The 22,142-nt window shown below is 43.1% G+C and overlaps 1 protein-coding gene across 2 annotated transcripts in view; it reads left to right on the top strand.

The window, feature by feature from the left end:
- The window catches only part of myt1la (myelin transcription factor 1-like, a), a 61,289-nt gene extending 46,190 nt beyond the window's left edge, over positions 1 to 15,099 (top strand). Inside the window, exons 12-23 of one of the 2 annotated variants that reach the window (XM_018743581.2) lie at positions 227 to 480; positions 4,501 to 4,728; positions 5,916 to 6,037; positions 6,665 to 6,733; positions 7,519 to 7,581; positions 8,195 to 8,278; positions 9,091 to 9,312; positions 9,503 to 9,594; positions 10,261 to 10,364; positions 11,300 to 11,443; positions 13,477 to 13,539; positions 14,959 to 15,099. In XM_018743581.2, coding sequence (XP_018599097.2) covers positions 227 to 480; positions 4,501 to 4,728; positions 5,916 to 6,037; positions 6,665 to 6,733; positions 7,519 to 7,581; positions 8,195 to 8,278; positions 9,091 to 9,312; positions 9,503 to 9,594; positions 10,261 to 10,364; positions 11,300 to 11,443; positions 13,477 to 13,539; positions 14,959 to 15,099 — 1,586 coding nt within the window. The remainder of the gene's footprint in view (positions 1 to 226; positions 481 to 4,500; positions 4,729 to 5,915; positions 6,038 to 6,664; positions 6,734 to 7,518; positions 7,582 to 8,194; positions 8,279 to 9,090; positions 9,313 to 9,502; positions 9,595 to 10,260; positions 10,365 to 11,299; positions 11,444 to 13,476; positions 13,540 to 14,958) is intronic. The other variant, XM_018743584.2, reaches the window with a different exon arrangement.
- The last annotated feature ends 7,043 nt before the right edge of the window (positions 15,100 to 22,142 follow it).

The raw sequence follows: 22,142 nt of genomic DNA, 5'->3' as shown, positions 1-22,142 counted from the left end.
CTGTTCGTTTCTCGCGATTTCCCTTTTGGTTCTCACGTCCATCCATTAACCTGCTCAGCAGTCTGCGCGTTTGTTGGTATGACTGTCTCTATCTGTTCATCACGCCAATCGGTAGTCTGTACTAGAAAGCTGTGGAAAGAGCTGGCCTTCACTTCTCTTGGTGTCTGTGTGTGGGTGCGCACGCGCGCCCGTGTCTATGTGTGTGTGTGTGTGTGTGTGTCTGCAGCCAAGCGCTACTGTAAGAACTCCAGCCCGGCCAGCAGCACCACGAGCAGCTACGCTCCCAGCAGCAGCAGCAGCATGAGCTGCGGGGGAGGCGGAGGCAGCAGCGCCAGCAGCACCTGCAGCAAGAGCAGCTTTGACTACACCCACGACATGGAGGCCGCCCACATGGCTGCCACCGCCATCCTCAACCTGTCCACGCGATGCCGCGAGATGCCCCAGAGCCTGGCCAGCCAGCCGCAGGAGCTCTGTGCACGGGTATGCTCCGCCTCCCTCGCTCCGCTGACGCATCACCTGGCAGCTTACTCTTGACAGTGGCTGAGCGTGCTCGCTCTGCAGCCCACCAGGAAAGAACTCTGAAGGGACTGATGTCTGCGGTGGGATGAGAAAACTGCCACTTTCTGATTGGTTCAGGAACCGATGAGTATAGATATGACTGTCTGTGATTGGCCGGGAAGCTGAAGGTTAAGTATTTGGCGGAGTGTAATTGGATGTTGATTGGACTGGCGGGAGCAGAGCATCAGCATCAGCATCGTTTGGATTACATTTTGTACAGTTGCCATGACGCAATGGTTCTCGTCATCCCCATCATTTGCCGAAGTGATGCCGAGACCAGGGCTGCAAGTATAATTTGTTGTTTGTCTGTGCCCTTGTACTTTTTTGTCGAGGATTCAGTGCGGCCGTGCTGCGTCTCCACCCCGGAGATCTAAGAGAGATCTAAGTCAACACTACGCATCAGTCAGCTAAGATGCAATCCGGTGATGCCCAGACACAGTGAGCAACAAATCATGATAATACAAAAAAGAATTAATTTATGCGTTATTAGACTAGCTCTTCATTACAAGTATAAACACCAAATTGGCAGGTGACTTTTGGGAATTTTAAAACGAAATTGAATAAGGGATCATTAATGAACCGTAGTAGTAACTGAAGAGAAAAAAGAAACTGTGTTGCAGTTCATCAGACTTTGTTGCGTACTGCCAGCAGATCTTTTATTAAACGTTGGTTTAATAAATATATTATGGTAACGTGCTGCAAGGCATTACTTTCCATTAAAGAAAAGTCTGCGAGCTGTGGAAGACATTGACATGGCACTGACATTCTGCAAATACGAAATTAAGTATGGTTATAGATAGCCATTATAGATAAGTATGAGGTTGTGTATTTTTCAGAGAAGATGTGCTAGAAGTTAAAGACATGCACTTCCTGGAGGAAGGGCGCTGCTTCAGTTCCTATACGGATCCCATTTGTTGGATCTTCGCAATAGAATCCAGATGTATAGAGGAGTACAGTTGGTGGCATCTCTATGACGACTAATAACGTGACATCACCTTATAATATAACAACGATCTTTTTTTAAAGTCTTCCGCTCATTTCACATCTCCTCTATAAAGTTATGAGCTATTTGCGACTTTACGGAGGAGGGCAGCGGGAGCACGTTATGCACAAGATGGCGGGGTCGGGCTTTACTGTCTTCTTCTATTTTACTCCTCTGTTTGTTCCTGACAATAGGGAGGCCCCTGCCTTGCGTTGCTTCGGATTCGGCCCCGCGCGTCAGCTCAGCGGACGGAACTGGATGTGGGTGCGCAGGGACGGGGGAGGGTCGTTTACTCCCGGGGAAGTAATAGGAAATGGCAGGGTGTGTTGCTGCTGTTGGCAGCATCCCGCAACTCCGTCACGGGCTTGGTGGAGGGAGTTCTCCTCGATGCCCTGCTAATCTGATATGATGGCTGTGCTTCGGCCTTGGCATCGCACCGTGGATCCTCCCGTCGCAGCCCTGACCCCACTCTGTGTCTTCGCGTCTCACGCCCGTGACCCCATCCTCGGACCTTCCTTTCACAATCCTGACCCCACACCGCGGACGTACATGTCACGGTCTCAATCCGGCTCTATAGACCTTCCCCTCGCAGCCCTGATGGACCTTCCCTCCTTACAGATCTGACCTTGCCTCGTGTATTCTCCCCTCTCGGTTCAGACCCAGCCCTGCAGACCTACCCTCCACAGCCATGACCCCTCCGCTATGGACCTTCCCCTCACACATCTCTTATCCCCCCCGACAGCGGACCCTTCCCTTCCAGTCCTGACCCCCCCGCTGCTTTTCGGGGTACTTTGAAACTGTCTCCACTTGTCCAACTGAATTGAGCAGCGGGACCCTACGTGGACTGTGGATTCAGCGCCGTCACTTGTGCACGTTTTGGAAACAGATCGGTGATACTCATTTATATCCTTGTGCGGTATTGAGATTCCTAGGGACATCCTGCAGATTCACATATTAATCGGAGCTTTTGTTCTCTTAACACAGCGAGCAAGAGGAGTGCGAATGAATATGATTGCATTAATTTGTTTTGCATCAACTTTTTAGAATGAGAATTAAGAAATTACTTTCGTCATATTCTGACACCACATGTGTTTCTGCCGAGGGAAAGGTGATGGGACAGAAACAATGTCGGTCAGTAACTCCGCTTCGGTTGCGTTACGGTGTAAAACATTGCGAAGCCACTTACCTGTGGCTCACAGCATTCAGCAAACAAGGTTCATTTATGTTTGTTACTGTTTTCATGGTAAAAATAAATAAGCATAACCACGTGTGTATTTCCCCAAAACATACATTGTAAGCAGTACGAGATGCAGCCGATTATAACGAACAAAACTAAAAATAGTTTCATGGATTCCTAATGTTTAGTGCCTCACTTAGCACCCTGATTACATTATGGATTTGTTTGTGGTTGTGAAACCAGACTCGATGGAGATGACTTTCCCCGTATCCGAGCGCGGCACTGGCTATTTCGTGGTATTATATAAAAGAATGTATTTGTAAAAGAGAGGCGTACGGCCATGCAGAGCGAGCACCGGTACCCCGTACGGTGCAGCGGCTCATTAGTGAAGTTCTCGGGGTGACACCCCTTCTCCCCTCCCCGGTCCACGTGTCCCCAGGACGCCTCGATTGCTCGTCGACGGGCAGAAACACAACAAGCCCGGAGCAGAAGGCTGCAGCCACGCTGTGGAGAAAAAGAGATTATAGCGGAACTGGGGTGTTGTGCCGTTAGTCACCGGTTTCCTCCCCTGGAACCATTGCCTCCTATCTCTGTGACTGTCACTCTCAAGAAAAAAAAAAGGAAAAGCCTCAATGAATTGAGGAATTAAGGGAGAGCAGCAAGCTGGCACTGCTAAGGATATGAGTGAGATATTAATGCGCGTCGTTCCGCCTGTAAACCGTGGCCCCGCTCACCCAGCCAGCCTGTAATTGGAGCGAGGCTGCCGATGCAGGATGTCACGTTCCCTTCACCGTAGCACGGAACATTTTTTTACGCCCGTCACCTTCAACAGCCGCAAAGTGAGAAAGTAAATAAAGTGAGCAAGAGGACAAATACCGCTCACACCGGACCTTTCGCCGGGCCCGTGACCTCCGGCCCTCGTCCCGAGGGACGCTCGTGTCCTGTCGCTGGCCTGAAGCTCAGCTTGTCTGGAGCCGATCGACGGTCTTCTGCAGCGTGATACACTGGCAGAAGCTGCCGCTGGAATAAAGATGAGCCCCGCGGAGGCTTTCCGACTGTGCCGGATCGATGGTGATCTCCGGGCCAGCTCTCCCCCACCCCTCCACCGGTGCAGGGCCAGACAGATCGCCCTGTTTATAAGCACGGCAAGGAGCCGTGGGCGTTGCCCTCGGTAACAGAGCCTGGCTGTCTGGAGAAGCAGGCCCCAGGGGCCCGTGCGTCATTCTAGACCGTTCTATCTTCCACAACCGTCATAGAGCACATCCGTCAGTAGTCTTGGGCCGACAGGGATATAGACAAGCGCTGCTGCTTCATGCGAAATTCCACTATTTTCTCACTTATGTTGCCAGTCATTTTACGTAGGTATTTTTTTTTTATTATTATAATGCCTTATTTTAATGGATGTTTTGTATCTTGCACATCGTTTTCCCGCTTCTATTTCCAACCCTTGTCCAAAGTCAGTGTCCTCAGATGATGTCAGGTATGACCAGAGAATATCATTGTACAGTCCCTTCTGTCTCTGAAGGATCCCCATGTTGGTATTTTAAGCCAGTGTATACACTCATACACTTTTACACACCGTGTCCACATCCAGCATGCAGGAGCACACACTCACGTGCATATTCACAACGTGAATGGTCACACACTTAGGTACAGCGGAAAAACACACCAGCCCATTTCAAGGAGAACTGGGCTGTGTCGTACCCATAGTGGAGCGTGCTCTGAAGCATAAAGCAAATCGAAGGAGTGTGTGGGTGGTTTGCCCTCTCTCCCCTTCCCTCAGAGCCCCGAAACAGAGGTGGAAGAGAACAGCACGCTGGACCTTAGCATGAGCAAACTCCGTGACGGACACGAAGGCAGCTGTGCCATCCTAACGCCGCTGGAGCCCATGTCCCCCCAGCGGCAGGCCCTCCTCAGCAGCAGGTGCTACCAGATGGGCGAGACCGACTGCTGGGACCTGCCCGTGGAGCACACCAAAATCAAACGCGTCGATGACGACGACCCCAAAGAGGTACACCCCAGCGGCCGCGCTGCTGCACTGCGCTGGTCCTCGCTGCTAGCAAAAAGCAGACAACATACAAAAGCAAAAAGGCTTATGGTTCCGATCGCAGCGCACTGTACTGAAGGACACCGAATGTAGGGCTCACATACGGACTGGGCAGTGACCATTACCTGCCCTTACTATACATTCATACAATGGGGGCTTTTTTTTGTCTGACTTGTGCTCTGGCATAGAGTCATGACTAATGAATAATTCATCTGGCATCTATTTTTCTGCTACAGCGCCATCTATTGCATAATACCGGTACTGCAAGAATTCAGGTGAACTGCTGGTTCACTGTTGGAACATAAACCCAACGCACATTTAGAATCTCGCTTTGTCAGTTCTCTATAGATATGTCACCAAAGTTAAATAAATTAATTGGCAAGCAATTAAAAAATGCGGGAAATGTAAAGTCAATATTCAGCGGATGAGCTCCACGGTGCTTTGAGGATTTCGGGGATGTTAGGAGGGACTGCAGTGGAGTAAAGTATATCACCTCCAGTTTATTTTCAAAAGTGCCTGTATGATGCTTTTGGGAGCCGAGCGCTATCCTTTCGTGTCGTGCTGTTGCTATTACATCACTGAACCGCAGTTATTTAATCCATCCTCAAAACCTTGTCATACACCTCAATTTGAAGCCACGGTAGAGAACAACTTATGTTGTTAGTATGTCAAATTCCATGCAGTAAATGGGACATAGCACTCCTGGAGTAACATCTGGCCAAATAGGGGGATGTTTCCGTTGCATTTTTCTGGATTCAGGCAGTCCAATCCATCACCCCAGCACCATGTTTCAGAACGGTGTAAAATTACCGTAATATGAACCAGCAGTTAAATAGCCATTTACAGTTCTTGTATAAACTTTTCAGACTTTAAGGTCGTAAGTCTTCTCTTCGTATGTCGTTCAAAAAAGAGAACGCGTCAATTAACGGAGGTTGATTTGGGGTCGGTGAGCGTACCGGTGCCGATTGTACTTCAGTACCGCAGATTGAGCTGCACTCTGTAGACTCCTGCAGGGTTTTGATCTGATCCCTGTCCTAAATCTGTCACACTGATCAGTACTGCACCACAGTCGCATGCAGAAAGGATATCAGCATCTCTCTTCTCCCTCCCTTTCTGTCTTTCTGTCTCTTCTCCGTCCCACACACATACAGCCAGACGAACTGGACCCATTCCAGGACCTTCTGGAGGACCGCCAGTACCCCGGAGAAGTCACGATTCCCAGTCCCAAGCCCAAATACACCCAGTGCAAGGAGGGCAAGAAGGAGCTGATAACGTGAGCGCTTGGGATAGGGGGCAGAATGAGCAGGAGGGGGCAGGGGGCATTGCAGAGTGGTTCGTTTTCCTTTCCTCCTTCTGTTGTCTCCTTTCTTCTCTGTCCATTGAAGGCAAGCATGAGTCTGGCGTGCGGCACATTTTCAGACCGACACACATTGTCCGCTTACCAGTCTCTGGCATTGTCTTTTTTTGGCCTGACACACTGTGTTTTACGCCATACCTGGTCACGTGGGTGCCACAGCATCTGTCTCAGAAATAAGCCTTGATTTATTTAGTCCAACCTCTAATAAATCAACCACAAAGCATTTATATAAGGTACAACAGATAAGCTGAGGTGCTTACAGCTCACGCAGCATGAATCAGCAGTAGAATAACATCTCAGTACAACAGTGAAAAATCTTTGTTTCCAAAGCTCTGATTTCACTTTTAATAGTCCTTTCACTGAAAATTGAAATTCACATATCAAATGTTTGAGGGACCCCATGTTACTAGTGCCCTGAGAGACTGAACTGAACGTGTAAACACGGAAATAAAGTGCTCCTGAGGCTGCTGCTATGCTTGCATTCATTCTTACCCACGGTTTGTCTCTCCTCAGCCATATGTTCATGTGTGCTGTATTTTACAGCCTTTCAGGATGTCCCATGGCTGATAAAAGCATTCGGAGTATGATGGCAACCAACTCACAAGACCTCAAGTAAGTAAATTTAATCTTTATTTAAATTAACTTTAAACATATAGCTATATATCTGTATATTCTGTGCATATACACATTCTCCAAAATACTTGGTTTCTCAACGAACCTTTAGAAAATCTAAGAGTGTAAGAAATGGTCAGGGTAATAAATAGTGTAGAATGCACTTTTAACTCCTTTTAGTTACTCTATGTTACCCCCATGTTCTGGTCATGGAAATGAAATACCTTAGCTGAAACACAAGATGATAATCCCACACCCACACCCACACCCACCCACCCACAATGTCTACAACTGCTTGTCACGAACGGGGTCACGGCGAGCCGGAGCCTAACCCGGCAATACAGGGCACAAGGCTTAAGGGGGAGGAGACACACCCAGGACGGGACGCCAGTCCGTCACAAGGCACCCCAAGCGGGACTCGAACCCCAGACCCACCGCACACCCGTTGCATCACCGCGCCCCCTGCAAAATGATAATATACAAAATAATGTATGAAGAAACAGGAAAACACGTCAGTAATAAAATGCGGTCTAAGAATGGACTTCTTACACATTCTAAAAGTGCTACCATTGTTTTTCATGCACACGCGTCTATTACTGCTGCAGAGCACCTCTTTTTCCCCTCCAAATGCGACTTCAGGACTGACAAAACCTCTGTGTTTTCTAAAGTGCCTTGTGTTTGTAAAGCTGACATAAACATTTTGTGGGATAAGGAGGGTAAGCCTGCAGTGTCTGTGCGCCTCTGGAGATGCTTTCCAGGGTTAACAACCGCATTGCCCTGGACAGGTGCCCCACGCCCGGATGTGACGGTACAGGGCACATCACTGGGAACTACGCCTCCCACAGGAGGTAAGGAGAACAATCTGTCCGTCAAACTCCCAGAATTACTTGCCCAGGGGTGCCCAGTTAATGAAGGTTACATTCGCCGAGGTGTTGTGTGACCGGAGGTCGGGCTCCCAGAAGGAATCTGTACATTTGAGTTCTAAGGACGGACACCAAAGTGAATTAGGTAAAGGAATGTAAATTGGTCAAGGTAAAGTTCAACAAGCTGTAAGGGTGGGGTTTTAACTAAATATGATATTCACTGCTCATGTTAATGGGAGAAAACACACCAGGGAATTTTATCGAAAGCAGGCCTTTGAACAGCGTTATTATTTCAAACTAGGAATGAAAGGAGAGGATATGTACTGTTCCTGCACGTAGCTGTTTGCTGCCATTGCAGAATGCGCACTTTTTCCACTCATTCTGCTACCTGTCAGCTTGATAGCATCTGTACTGAACTTGCATGTCCCAGCTGCTAATGTGAGTTTAATGCTCGCTTCTGATGTTTCCGCTAACATATGTAATCCAGGTTTTATTAGTTGGAGAGTACTTTTTGACAGCACATAATGAAGACCTTTCACTTCACCTTTATCGGCAAAAAACACAAAATGATGGCTGTGTTTTGCGTTATCCCGCGCAGCCTGTCTGGCTGCCCTAGAGCTAAGAGGAGTGGAATAAAGATAACGCATAGCAAGGAGGACAAGGAGGACCAGGAGCCTATCAGGTATGTTAGCCAAACCCCACTGTCAGGTGCATTGTGGGAAATGTCTCCTCAACTTTAAATTGCAACAGCTTAACAACAACCTCTATATCACATATAGTCTCATGCTTTTTAGTAATTAAATATTCTCTCTCAGCCATGACGGGCGAGTCGTCCTCCCATGAAGACCTGTAGGTGACCATCATCATTATCACAGTAACGATACATAGCACAGTGTGCAGACTTCCTCGCTGCAGGTTTGGAGGGAAGGAGCCATGCTGTTCATCTTAATTAGACTGAGTGTGTCTTCCAAGGGCAGCAAAGGGCATTCTGTGAAACAAATCTACTCTTAAAAAGTAATGCTTCATTTTACAGCAAACATTTGATCCTACAGATTCTTTAAGGCCTGCTGGCCTTGCCACTTTTGCGCTATGGCAACTTGTCATGGGGGTTTACTTTTTAATTTGATGCGTGGATTTCAGTGATTGACTTGTAACAAGTTCTGTCACCTGCAATTTCTTCGGCAATCTGTTTGCACACATTCCTTTGTAAAACATCTAGCTTTTTGGCCAGAAGGAATTGTGAGATTGCTCTGAATTCACCAGGTTCACCTTGCTCTCACATTGAAAGCGCACGACACTTCATGCCGGGGTGGCTGATGGGTTACAACTTTCAACCACTTTGCTTCGTTCAGAGCCTTGCGTTGATTGTCCTCCAGGCTCTTCCCTGTGGTGCAGTGTCTGCTTCTGTCCTCACGTGGGTGTCCTCCCTGGGATGGTTGTGAAAGCTCATTATCCTTCTGCCCCACATGGCGACCGTGCCCTGCGTCTCTCCAGGTGTCCAGTCCCCGGCTGCGATGGGCAGGGCCATGTTACAGGGAAATATGCATCTCACCGCAGTGCATCTGGCTGCCCCCTGGCAGCTAAGCGGCAGAAGGACGGCTATATGAACGGCTCTCAGTTTTCCTGGAAGTCTGGGAAGACCGATGGAATGTCGTGTCCCACCCCTGGCTGCGATGGGTCGGGACACGTGAGTGGGAGCTTTCTGACCCACCGCAGGTACATTTTTACCCCGTCTTTCTACATACTCTGCTCTCTTTGGCACTCTTCAGCTGACTGCATTATTTGGCTTGTGCAAGTGGTCATGAGTAATATATTGAAATGTGAACTTTTTGAAAAACTGCTAGCATTTTACCATAAATGTTTTCATTTGAAAACGAACGTGACTTTATTTCATTACTGCCGCTAGTCTTTCTGGTTGTCCCCGGGCTACATCTGCTATGAAGAAAGCCAGACTGTCCGGAGTGGAAATGCTAACAATAAAACAGAGGGCTAGCAAAGGTAATTGTCTCTGTCCCATTCAGTATGCCGTGCTCATTGTGCACTGATCTGTGTTTGGATGTACCAGGAATGGTGTCTAGCTGTGGTATACTAGCATTCTCCATATTACATTGTGGACACATCGCGAAATCCGTATGGGGCATGACCTGTAGCGCTGGATGTAGCAGGTCCAGCCAGCAGGGTCTGGGAGGCCTATCCTTGCTGTGGGCAATGTAGCTGAGCCAGTCACATACTGTATCACCCTGTGGCATGATTTTTTTTTTTTTTGTGGGTCTAGGCCATGGTGCCACCCAGGAGTCTCCCAGTGTCTCGATTTCCCAATAACAATGTGATTCCATTGAAATTAGGGACTGGTAGAAATGTGCGAAACTACTAAATTTGGTACTTTGTGGATATACATATTTTTTTTTCTGAACCGCTTATCCCATACGGGGTCGCAGTGAACCCATTCGACATTTTCATATAGACTACGATATAGGTTATATAGAAAAAATTAAGTGAGATTTTAGCTTTGAACCACTGCAGCGTTTATGCAGTTGTTATGCAGTTATTACTATGATTTATTTGTACAGTTCAAATTTATTGTGTTGTTAATTTGTACGTACTTATATAATTCCAGCTTTCAGTCGCTTGCTTTGGTTTTAAACTTATTTGGTCATTTTTTAGGGATAGAAAATGATGAAGAAATTAAACAATTGGATGAAGAAATCAAAGATCTAAATGAATCAAACACGCAAGTGGAGTCTGATATGATTAAACTCAGAACACAGGTGAGATGTCATGCAGATATGATTGACTAAAACAATGAAGAATCACACACACATGCATTGGCTGAAGCCGCTAGTCCCGGGTGGGGGCGTGGTGAGCCGGAGCCTAGCCCGGCAGGGCAGGGCGTGGAGTTGGGTGGGGAGGGGACACACCCAGGACGGGACTCGAGCCCCAGACCCACCAGAGAGCAGGACCCGGTCAAGCCTGCTGCGCCACTGCAACCCCCCCCCACAGTGAAGAATCATTTAAGTTAAAAAAAGTCCATATTTTTGGTTTATCTGACATGTTGCTGACACCCCTGATAAAGCCTACATTCCCAAGTGTGTTTCCTCTACAGTCCTTTGACTGTACCACGACGAGCAATCGGTCCATACATATACACACAAGACCTCTCTTAACACTGGTAACTGCGTATGGTTTGCATTCAGTGAATGTCCACTACTGCTCTAATATGATTCTTCAAGGTTTTTGTAAAGAAAAATACAACCATTGCCAGAGACTACAATTTTCCCACTGATTTGAGACTTGGCTCTGAAGCAAACATGGTCCATCAACACTAATTATAGTTTTTAATTGGAATTCTTTTCCAGCATCGCAAAATGTGTTGTAGCAACATTGTTCAACTTGATATTTTGTAGCAGAACTGGTGACTGTAATTGTTATCTTGGAAAGATATTTGTGAGTAGTCTGCCAATAAACTTTTCCCCCCCTTCTAAACAATGACTCACGGTCCATGTCTGCATGCACGTCATACACAACTGGCTGTAATGAATCCCTTCAAGGCTCTATTAAAAATACTGCAGTACATTGCATATTGCAAAAACAAACCTACGTTTTATAGTTTAAACTGTGACATTTATTTAAAAAAATAAAGGGAGGCAGCATACTGATCAGCTATAGTAAACTAGATTTTTCACCTGTGTTTTGCTTCTCCTAGATCACCACAATGGAGACAAACCTGAAGTCTATAGAAGAGGAGAACAAGGTGATTGAACAGCAGAATGACTCCCTGCTGCATGAGCTGGCCAACCTCAGCCAGTCATTGATAAACAGTTTAGCTAATATCCAGCTCCCACACATGGTAAGAGCCACGGACAGACGGTGGAACATGCCGGGGGCGTGACACGGCTGTTTGTTGTGCGGGCTTGGGGCCCAGCATCCATGCATGCCAGATTTACATGGGTTGATGTGTGAAGGTTTCAAAATTTGTGTGTATTGCTGTGAAGTGCATCTGTGTGACTGTGGGAGGTGAGAAATAATTTAACCTAATATTCTAATGGAATACCTGGAGGGAGTTATATGAACCAACAAAAATCTGTTTTATTCATCTTCGGGAGGTTTTGTGCTGCATTTGACATGCAAACAAATGCCGTTTCTGCACAGATCAAGCAAGGCTTGGCTGCCTTAGCTGTACAGCGAGAACTCAGCCCTTTTGCCCCAGACATACACAAATATACACGTGAGCCTATTCTACACACTACATAATATTGACACTGCAACAGATTTTTAAAGATTTTATAATGTGTCTACTGTACATTTATGAATAATGTGTTTAAAAATGGGCTCTAAGTTTTTGAACAATTTTTGATGATTTGGGACTGTTCGTTGAGCCCTTCCACGTATTCTCTTTGTTTGTGTGAAACCCTTTGGTATTGTATGAATTGTATGAAGTCTCATGACTTCTGTAAATTGCTGGAAAATACCGGAGGCATGACCAAAACAGATTTTTTTCCATAAACATCCATTTATTATTTCACCTTTATGTATATGCATACAGTTCTGGTAAACATGGTTTTATCACCAGTATATCTGACACACTGACAGATTAAAGCATGCTCACTTAACTCAGCACCAGGCCTATGAGAAACTTTACTGTTACTTTCCTATTTTCAGACACTGATCATAAAGTTGAAAACACAGTGGAGTTTCTCATTTTTTCAGACTTTTTTGTCAACCTTTTAAATACGTGTTTTTGTAGGGTCCACACTAAATCTGTTCCCCGACAAAAAAACTGAAGAGGAGGTCCATGAAATGATTTTTATCTCCAATTTCCGGAATAAAATACAAGCTATGAGGAGCTATTTGCTCATCATGTTGGTGCAACTTGGGTATACTGGTTTTTGGTGCTGTTGAGATGTTAAGTTGTTGCCTGAGCTGTTCATAGAATAAATCACAATTAAATATTGCACCTATTGAGGATTCATTGGGAAGTTTTAAATCGTAACACTAAATAACTGTCAAGGAAATGATTTTTGCAAGAGATTATCATCTATCTATCTATCTATCTATCTTACTTAATGTTCTGTATAGCCACAATTTAAGAGTAGTGCAATTTCAGTTGTGCCATTCATACAGCTTACAGCTCAATGAAGACTAATCAGATACAACATCAAAAACCAGCATACAGGGAGGGTTGTCACAACCGAGTTTGAGGACTACTGTAGTACAATTAAACATCATTAACTTGCAGGAAAATTTCAGAAAAAGCAAAATCGAAACTGCATTACATTATTTTATTTGCTTCAGTTTGTTAACTATTTATATGGTAAGTTGCTGATAATCGGAAAAAAGAAAGTGTTCGGTGAAGTTGCTAACTTGACAATCCTTACATTTTTTGTGCTTGCATGTTTGCTTGTTTGGTTTGCTTGGCTTTTTGTTTAAATTAAAATTCTGCATCATAAAAATTTCTAACACTCAAAGTAAGTTAAATGTGTTTTAAAAAGTATCAAGTTGCATTTTCTTCATTTGCTTTTTGATGTGTTTGTTTGCATACAATCCTGCCTTACAGTTTGTTTCATTTTCTTTCTGTTTTTCTTAAATAAATGGTAGCTGCACTCCTGCAGAGCTTGATTTCACCCGGGTAACAGAAAGACTCTGTTGTCAACAAAGCCGCTGCTGTATGTAGTGAAAATCGCCGAGCGCAGAGCTAAACGCCTGCGACTGGTCAACTTGTCATTGTCCTGACAAGATGGCCATGTTGGTACTCAATTGAAAGTCCGTTCACCAGACTCTTTCTGTCCGTGCATCTGCCCCCATCCACTTTTCCCTGAGATGTGAATAAGGCAGCGTTTGTACAGCAGGCTAATAGCATTCTCTTTATACCTTTCCCCTTAGAAGCCGCTGCCACACAGAGAGGCTCCTATTAGAAATAACAGCTGTTTACAGATCCATCAGAGCGTAAGAGATTAATCTTCACAATTTAATTGTCCTTTCTTACACTTTCATTTTCTCCCTCTAAATTCCTCCTCTTTGTTTACACAGTGTAGAGTGTGTACCCTGTAGTTGTAAAAGCTGGGTTTGGTAATGCACGTCTGAGACTGACCTATCGTCACAATCACCTGAAAAAGTAGACAAGGTTTTGGCAGAACACCTGAAAAGGCAGCTTGATTTTTATGGATGCCTTAAAAAAATTCACAAAAAATGAACATTTCTCTTACAGCTAAAAGATAGTGTTGTTTAAATATAATTTCAAAAATTTCTTTTCTATTCTTTGGAAAAAGTCTAGAAAAACTTGAAGTTAAACCTTCTGAAAGTGATGGGTTCAATACACCAATATACAAAAGAACTGACTTTTTATTTTCAGTCCTCGAAGCAGGACTACAACAAAGCATCAGTCACAGAGAAACAGCCAATACTATGAGAACAATATGTTCCTTATAACCAAAATGGTTCAGCCATAGTTGTCCATCTGAATTTTGCATTGACATCTCAGGCAGTTAGTCTGTCTGTTAGTCATACGTTACTCGCACTCCACGTTTCCGTATCAAGAGTCTGCAAAGAGTTCAGTCCGCTGACATTGAAGAGCAACACTACATACATTCTCTTACATACATACGCACACAGCTGTACACCACCCCCAACTCCGCCCCAACCCTTAAAAACACATACACATGCTTTTATTTTTTATTTTTTTCTCAGTCATCACTTGGCACCATCCTGTCCTTTTTCCATTTAGCCTTAATGGCCTCCTTGTCACTTCACACATATTCATCTTCATTGAGTTCAGTGGAAAAAGCTTGTTTTACAGAGATTGTGTTTGTTAGGGCAGCTACTTCACGGGCTGACTGGCCGTGTAATCTGGCCATCAACCACAGACATGTTATTAATACGACGCATACCAAAAATTAGATTATATAGGGCAAGTGACCAAATGCAATCAGTACAAAAGAGTCTATTAGGAGGATAGAGAAGTTACTTCCTAAAAGAGAAAATGGCTAAAACAAAATTAATGAGGCTTGCATGAATCATGCTTGTGACACCTTGACACTGTTTGAAGTCATTTTTCACTCACTAACTCATTGCATGACATTGAGATGTCCAGTTCATCCCTGTAAAAAAAAATAAACTAATGCAGTGAGTGTTCCTGTTCCAAAGTAAAGCTGAGCTCATATACAATTTAATTGTTCAAAGTTTTTTTTATTTAGAGCTTTGAAACACTTCTACAGCAAAAAATTGTTAATGATAGCACTATCTGCTTCATAGCAGGTAATTCTAGAGTAAATAGCTGATAGTGGGTCTCTCTGGCATATTGCACTATGTGTAATGACCATTCACCGAATGACCATCAACCCCTTTTTCAACCCTTCTCTTCTGCAGGAGCCCATGAATGAACACAACTTTGATGCATATGTGACCACACTAACAGACATGTACACACATCAGGATCAGTACCAGAGTCCGGAGAACAAGGCCCTACTGGAGAACATAAAGCAAGCAGTGCAAGGAATCCAAGTGTAGCGCCTCCCTCTGGCTGGTCTGAGAGCTGCTGAACAACTGCAGAGAAAAAAAAAAACATCAAGGGATGCCTCATGGCTTTGCTGCTGTGATTAATCAGACAGTGCAAAATACTGAGTTCTTTAATTTGAAAGTGTTAGGCTTAAAAAAACTATTTATTTTATTTATTTGTTTTTTTATTTATTTTAGCTTTGCTTTAAAAATGATAAACAGCATAATAGTTTTCAAGAACATTCACGTTTTGTACGTTTTCATAAGAGCTGATATAATGTGTGATGTAATGTTTATAGCTGCTATTGTATGCACATTGGTTCCTCTCAATACCTGGAAAAGGGAAAACGAGAAAGAACAAACATGCTCAACCACCTTTTCATATTCCTTTCTCCTCGGCCAACAGTTTTATGAAATTTTGAAATGTTTTATGTGCGGACTGTTTACTTGCAAGTCTTGGGTGTAAATCATTTAATTGTAAAATTTTTCTCATGTTGGAAATCTTGATTTTTTTTTTTTTTTTGTTTAACAAGACATTAGTAACTGCCAATGGGGCAGTAAAGTGTTGCACTTAAGCCTATGGAATGAGATTGACTTGGTTTTATTTAATAAGCATCATCACACGGAAACCGAACTCTATAAAACTGGAGCGGCAGAAAGGATAATTGTGCTACAATACAAGGCACGTGTTGCTATGCTCATTTTGTTCAACAACACAACAACGAAAAATCTTACAAGCAGTTGATTGTGTTTATTCTTGTCCAGTCCCTGGTCACAACAGAGTACTGGCATAGATCAAAACCTTAGATTTACACTGACTCCACAAGTTACCAGTGGTAAGATAGACCTTTTAAAAGATGCAGACGTTTTTGAATTTGTTTATTGTTCCATTTTATTTCCTAAAATTTCAGATTATGGTAGAGTGGGCAGAATTCCTCTATACCCTCCGAGCCAGTCAAGGGCAGTAAAGTGCACCTCAACTGAACAGAGGTGCCGGAACTCAACTCACTTCAACAGCGCCTACAGCTGCATGGTGTTTGTGAGCACTAGTGATTCTAATAGCACCGGTGAGAAGAGGCAGTCTGTTACCATGGAGACCAAAGCGGAGCTAACAAACGAAGTTGAAAGCAGCTGAAACCTATCCCGCGAATAAATTAAGGGGCATCTGTAGCGGTTAGCTTGTATTGATTGGGATTTCTTTAAAAAAAAAAAAAAAAAATTAAAAAGTGCATTGGCTACCAAAATGAGTTACAAACAGCCCCTGGGACCCAAAGGGATCTGTAAGTTGAGGAGCCAGTGTACTTTGTCCTGTTTAACAAAATATTTGGGAACAATTAATGCAATGGGTTTGAACATGTAAAGCTGAAATGGAAAGATTGCGGTCATCTAACAAACACGACTGTAAGATTTAGTTAGTTTGTGGTGTTTAGCCCACCCTGTCTCAGTAAGCGATTCATGACAAAATGCCAGAACTCTTCTATTCCAAGGCCTACTGTGGTGATACGGACCCTAATTAATGTGGGATGCAATCTATGTAAATTGTCTGGGTATATGCAATTATCAATTCACAGGCACGGTAAAAACATGAGTCTTTTTAATGTATGCAAAAAATTATTTTTATGAGTCTTTTAATATTATAGCATTGTGTCTTTTAATACTGTATGATGACAAGTTAAACTTGGGCCTTGAGTTCGGTGGTGAACTTTGCTGTTATGGCTGACTTCCTTTGAGTAAAGTATATGTTTTTCCACAGGAACACCTTTGTTTCCATGTTTTGATGTTTTTACACAGAAAATTGGTATCTGAGTGCGTAAATGATGGGACACATTTGTAGAGAATTTATGTATATAACTATAGGTTAATCGGTGCGCTGGACTTACAGGGTCGTTGTCCCATGAATGTACCAGTCAACTATTCCCACTGTTCCTGTAAATGTACTCTGTTTAAGCAGAAATGTGCAATGTTCCGGTGTTCACAATGGGGAAAAATAATATACAATAAATGTATAATGGCATTAGTGATAATTATCACATTATGTATAATATGGTTTTGAGGGAAGAAAATCTATATAATTTGAACTATGATGGATCTGCTCCAACAAGCTCATTGGCTGGGATGCAATTTAGGGTGAATCCAGGTAGCCTAGATACGCGCCATCGTGTTTGTGCAGCCCCCGGTTTCTCTCCTGCTGGCAGTGGCACTGGGCCATGTTTCTGAGACGCCCTTCTTTCAGAGAACAAACTCACAGGTGCTTCTTGCTCATGCGATCTGTCCCTTTCCAGGGGGGTCGTGCTCCATGACGTTATGCCCCATCCCCCCGAGAGCATTGTGTCTACAGCCAGTAGTCAGTATAGTGATGCTTCCAGTAGAGATAGAGCTATTGTCTGGTTTTTAATTTAGTTTTTTTTTTCTTTTTTTTTTAAGTTTTTTTTTTTTCGACCGTCATTATTAATACAACGGAAAGGGGATATTAAGCACAACTGCTCGTCAACTGTTGATACATATTGTAATAACGATTTTACCTGTTACTATTTCCATAGGGAACACAAAAGATGTCACATGTTAGAATGCTCAATAACTGATATATAAATAATTGTGAATTCATCAGAGTTTATTTATTCTCAAGTATCCATTTCTACGTTAATTTCAGTAATCATTAATAACAACCGGATTTTGTATGAACAATCGTGTCTTCTTTCTCTCTCTGTCTGTCTCTCGCTCTCTCTCGGTGGAATTGAAGTTTAATTTATTTTTGTACAACACAGCATGGATTTGTTAACATTTTAATTTTGCTATAAATGTGTAAGATCACAAGTTGCAGTGATATTTCATTTTTAAATTGTGAACTTTGTACAATTTTGTCATGCTGGATGTTGACACATCTTACTCTGAATAAATAAAATGTGTGCTGCCACAGTCTTGGTAAAGTGTTTTCTTTTTTCTTTTTATTTATTGCTTTATAGGCAAATATAAAGCAATAAATTACGTGTATTTATGCATTGTGAATCTGTGTGCTCAATCAACATATATTGACTACACTGGCTCCCAAAGTTACCAAACATCTGAGCTACAAATCTTGTAAAAATTATGTGTGCTGTTTTTTTCCCGATTTTTTTTTTTTTCATTCTTAATTTTTTTCTTTAGTTGCCGTTGTTCACCTATTTTCTAAAAATTCAGTTTGTAGCAGAGCAATTTCAAGCTGTTTACCGCAGAGCCAATAGATGGCAGAAAAGAACACCCCCACGTTGTAGGAACGCAAGGCACCTTAAGTCAGCTCGCTTCCATAGCGATTGTACCTCATATCTGGTGTAAGTAAATGCTGAATGTTCTCATAATGTCGCTAAGAAGTGTGCTGTTACCATGACAACCACAGTGGAGATTGAAAGATAGCTTAAAGAGAGGTGGCAAACCGTACATGCTTATCAGATGACCACATTTTAATTTTTTCGCAGCAGTACATCATAGAACTCATTTCAACATTAGGGTTAGCTCTTCTCATTTAGATTTTTTTTTTTTTGTATTGCACTCATCCCATTATTTGGTCTCACAGTATCTGGTTTTTGGTATCTGCCCAAAATTATTAACACAGTATAACTTAATGTTAATTGGTCCAGTTCTTCATTTTTCCGGTCTGGTGGGATAAACTAAGGCCGCTTTTTAAAATTGAACTAAGTGGCTGTAAGAAAGAAAGTGTGAGGTGCACTGCATTGTGGGAACTGCGTACCCGTGCTCTCAGCTGAGTCTCAGAAATCATGTATTTGTATTTGTGTGTATATAGACTATATCTCTTTCAAGACACACAACACACATTATTACAGCAAGTTTACTTTATGAAAATTTTAAAATTTTTTATAAACTCAATTATTCATGTTCACTCTTCATGAAAATGAAATTGAAATTTCCATGAACAGCTGTTACTCTATTATACCCAGAAAACTTTTTTAAAAAGCAGCTATAAAATAACTCCTATTTTCTGCATGTATTTACAGTAAAAAGAAAAAATAACATAAAATAACATAACATGAATTATTAATTAAATGTATTCTTATTACATATAGAGGGGGTGCGGTGGCGCAGTGGGTTGGACCGGGTCCTGCTCTCCAGTGAGTGGGTCTGGGGTTCGAGTCCCGCTTGGGGTGCCTTGCGACGACTGGTGTCCCGTCCTGGGTGTGTCCCCTCCCCCTCCTGCCTTATGCCCTGAGTTGCCGGGTTAGGCTCCGGTTCCCCGCAACCCTGTATGGGACAAGCAGTTCAGAAAGTGTGTGTGTGTCTGTGTGTTATTACATATATTGTTATTACATTGTGGGTTGGTAACACTACACAGTACTCATTGTAAGTCGCTTTGGAGAAAAGCGTCTGCTAAATGAATAAATGTAAATGTAATATATTCCAAATGTAAATGAAGAAAAAAAAACAAACTTGGAATGCAGACCCGATAAATAAAAAAACTAAATATCACGAGACTGAATAACTGGAGATGAACACCCAAAGGATTTTTGATAAAGAGAACTTAAAAGTGTATAGACCTGAAATGCGCTGTTAATTTACACCATCACCAAAAGCAGGGATTTTCAAAACCTCAGTTACGTTGCGGTTTTAAATAATTAACATTTAGCACAATGTCAGGTTTTGTTCAGAAAATGTGGGGGTGTGTTATCTGCCTGTCTGAGTAAAAACATCAAACAGGATACACCATGCGGTGGCATTAATCTCATTTCCAATCACTGTTTACTGCTACAGATTTGAATTTTCCCTGGACTGTGAGGTAGACAAACCTTCTCACACCAGCAGAGGGAAGCACTGTACTGTATTGTACTGTATTGTACTATATGAACATGAGATCATTTCATTACATGCTGTTGTCTGGTGATGAAAATCCAAGATGAGCCCAAGAGTAGAATGAAATCAGACTAAGACTAGATTGGATATTTTCTAAGGATTAAACAAATAAGAAAATTTATTAAAGGCTTTCTGTTAAACAAATCGACTCTTGAAACGTGAGTTCAATCTCACTTTGAATGTTTTTGCTCATCAAAGCTCATTTTGAGTCATCTATGTAGTTCTCATATCGATAATGATGAGGAGAGCAGAGTAGTAACCTTTTTTTGTGAGGAGGTGGCACCAGGGATCATATATGGCCCTCCCACGCCTCTAATCTGACTCAAATTTATTCCCTTTAACACAGTCTGCTGATTCTGCTTTTTAACGGATTTGAAGACACGCCTACCTCGTTTACAGGAACTTTCACTTTGCACCATAATGTGTGGCCTAAAAACTGATTGAACTACATCTTGAATATCGAAACTCAATCTGTGTGATGCTGCCTTGTAGCAGTTTTGCGTCAATGCCACATTCTGTTCAAATACTGAAAGTATTCATGAAGGTAAATGTTTACCACTATATATCACACACACACACACACACATTTTCAGAACCGCTTGTCCCATACGGGGTCGCGGGGAACCGGAGCCTACCCGGCAACACAGGGCGTAAGGCCGGAGGGGGAGGGGACACACCCAGGACGGGACGTCAGTCCGTCGCAAGGCACCCCAAGCGGGACTCGAACCCCAAACCCACCAGAGAGGAGGACCCGGTCCAACCCACTGCACCACCACGCCCCCCCGACTATATATCATTGTAAAGATAATCATTGCGGTTTAAATTGTAGCTGCATGTACACAGCAAGAAAAGAATCTAGAAAAGTCATTTCCCTGGGTTTATTTCACTGCACCACAGCAAGACAGATAAAGAAAGGCATAAAACAATAATTAAAAAAAATAATAATAATTACTAAGTTGTACATTTTCCATAATGACTGGGGGTGTGGTAGCGCAGCAGGTTTGGCTGGGTCCCCTCTCTGGCAGGTCTGGGGTTCAAGTTCTGCTTGGGGTGCCTTGCGATGGACTGGCATCCCATCCTGGGTGTCAGTGATGAATTTTCCATTGGTGGAGAGTGGTTTTAAGATGACCAGTTCTGTCACTCTCCTTAGGTGGTCTTCCACAAATTTCTCTGGTGGGTCCTACTAAATGTCCTCTTCTCCATGCAGAGTGTAGCCATGTGTGTCCCACAGGGTCCTGTTCTGGGTCCTCTTCTTACTCTGTACTACGGTACAGAGCATGTTGCGTAGTAGTTAGAGCTGCTGCCTTCATGGATCCAAAGGTTGTAGGCTCATATCTCATATCTACCTTCTGCTACAGTGGCCTTGAGCAAGGTACTTACCTTGAATTTCTCCAGTAAAAATTAGCCAGTTGTTTAAAGGAGTAAATTGCTGTAAAGTCACTTACGAGAAAAGTATCTGGTAAATGTTCAGTATACCTAGGTTGTGTAAACTCCCCCATGCATTTTTATGTCACTGATGACACTATATCTCTATAAATCACCTCTCTTCACCCACGTCAGTGCATGCGTGGTAAACATCTCTGCCTGGATGACCAGTCACCACTTATAACTGAATATGTCCAAAGCCAAGATTCTTCTCATCCCAGCCTGCGCTTCACTCCATCATGAGTTTACCGATGCCACAACTGTGAGATCCTGCACAACTGCTGCAGACCTACAAAAAGTGAGAGACTTCTCTCAACACATCGCATTGAATACCAGATCTCACTGCCTACGTTACCATTGTGTCCACCAAACTGCTTGTCTGGTCAGTGACAATCTCTTCACTGGGCTGAACTAATGAAAAACCACCTAACCCCCTCCAGGTCATCTGGAAAGATTCATTTCCAGCTTACCAAAATTTTCTCACATCATTCCTCTCTGCATTTACATCTATTCATTTGGCAGATGTTTTTCTTCAAAGCGACATACATCTCAGAGAAAAGAAAAAACATTCTGCGCGAATGAAATAGAAGGGGAAATTGTTTATGGCATTACCTGGACTGACTGGCCTTTAGTGCTTTATGCAAAGCGGGGCTAGTTTTAATTTATTGTATTAGCTGCATCTAATGTTTTGCTTATAACCTCATTTTTTGCAAGCATACTGTATCTGTAGGCTCTTAACATGTTGGTCACTGAAAAAATGAATATGGTATGTTAATAAATGCAAATGTCTC

This window comes from Scleropages formosus, chromosome 1, assembly GCF_900964775.1.
Source record: "Scleropages formosus chromosome 1, fSclFor1.1, whole genome shotgun sequence".
NCBI lineage: Eukaryota > Metazoa > Chordata > Actinopteri > Osteoglossiformes > Osteoglossidae > Scleropages > Scleropages formosus.
The sequence above is the reverse complement of the archived record's forward strand: the minus strand, read 5'-3'. Positions and strand labels throughout refer to the sequence as shown.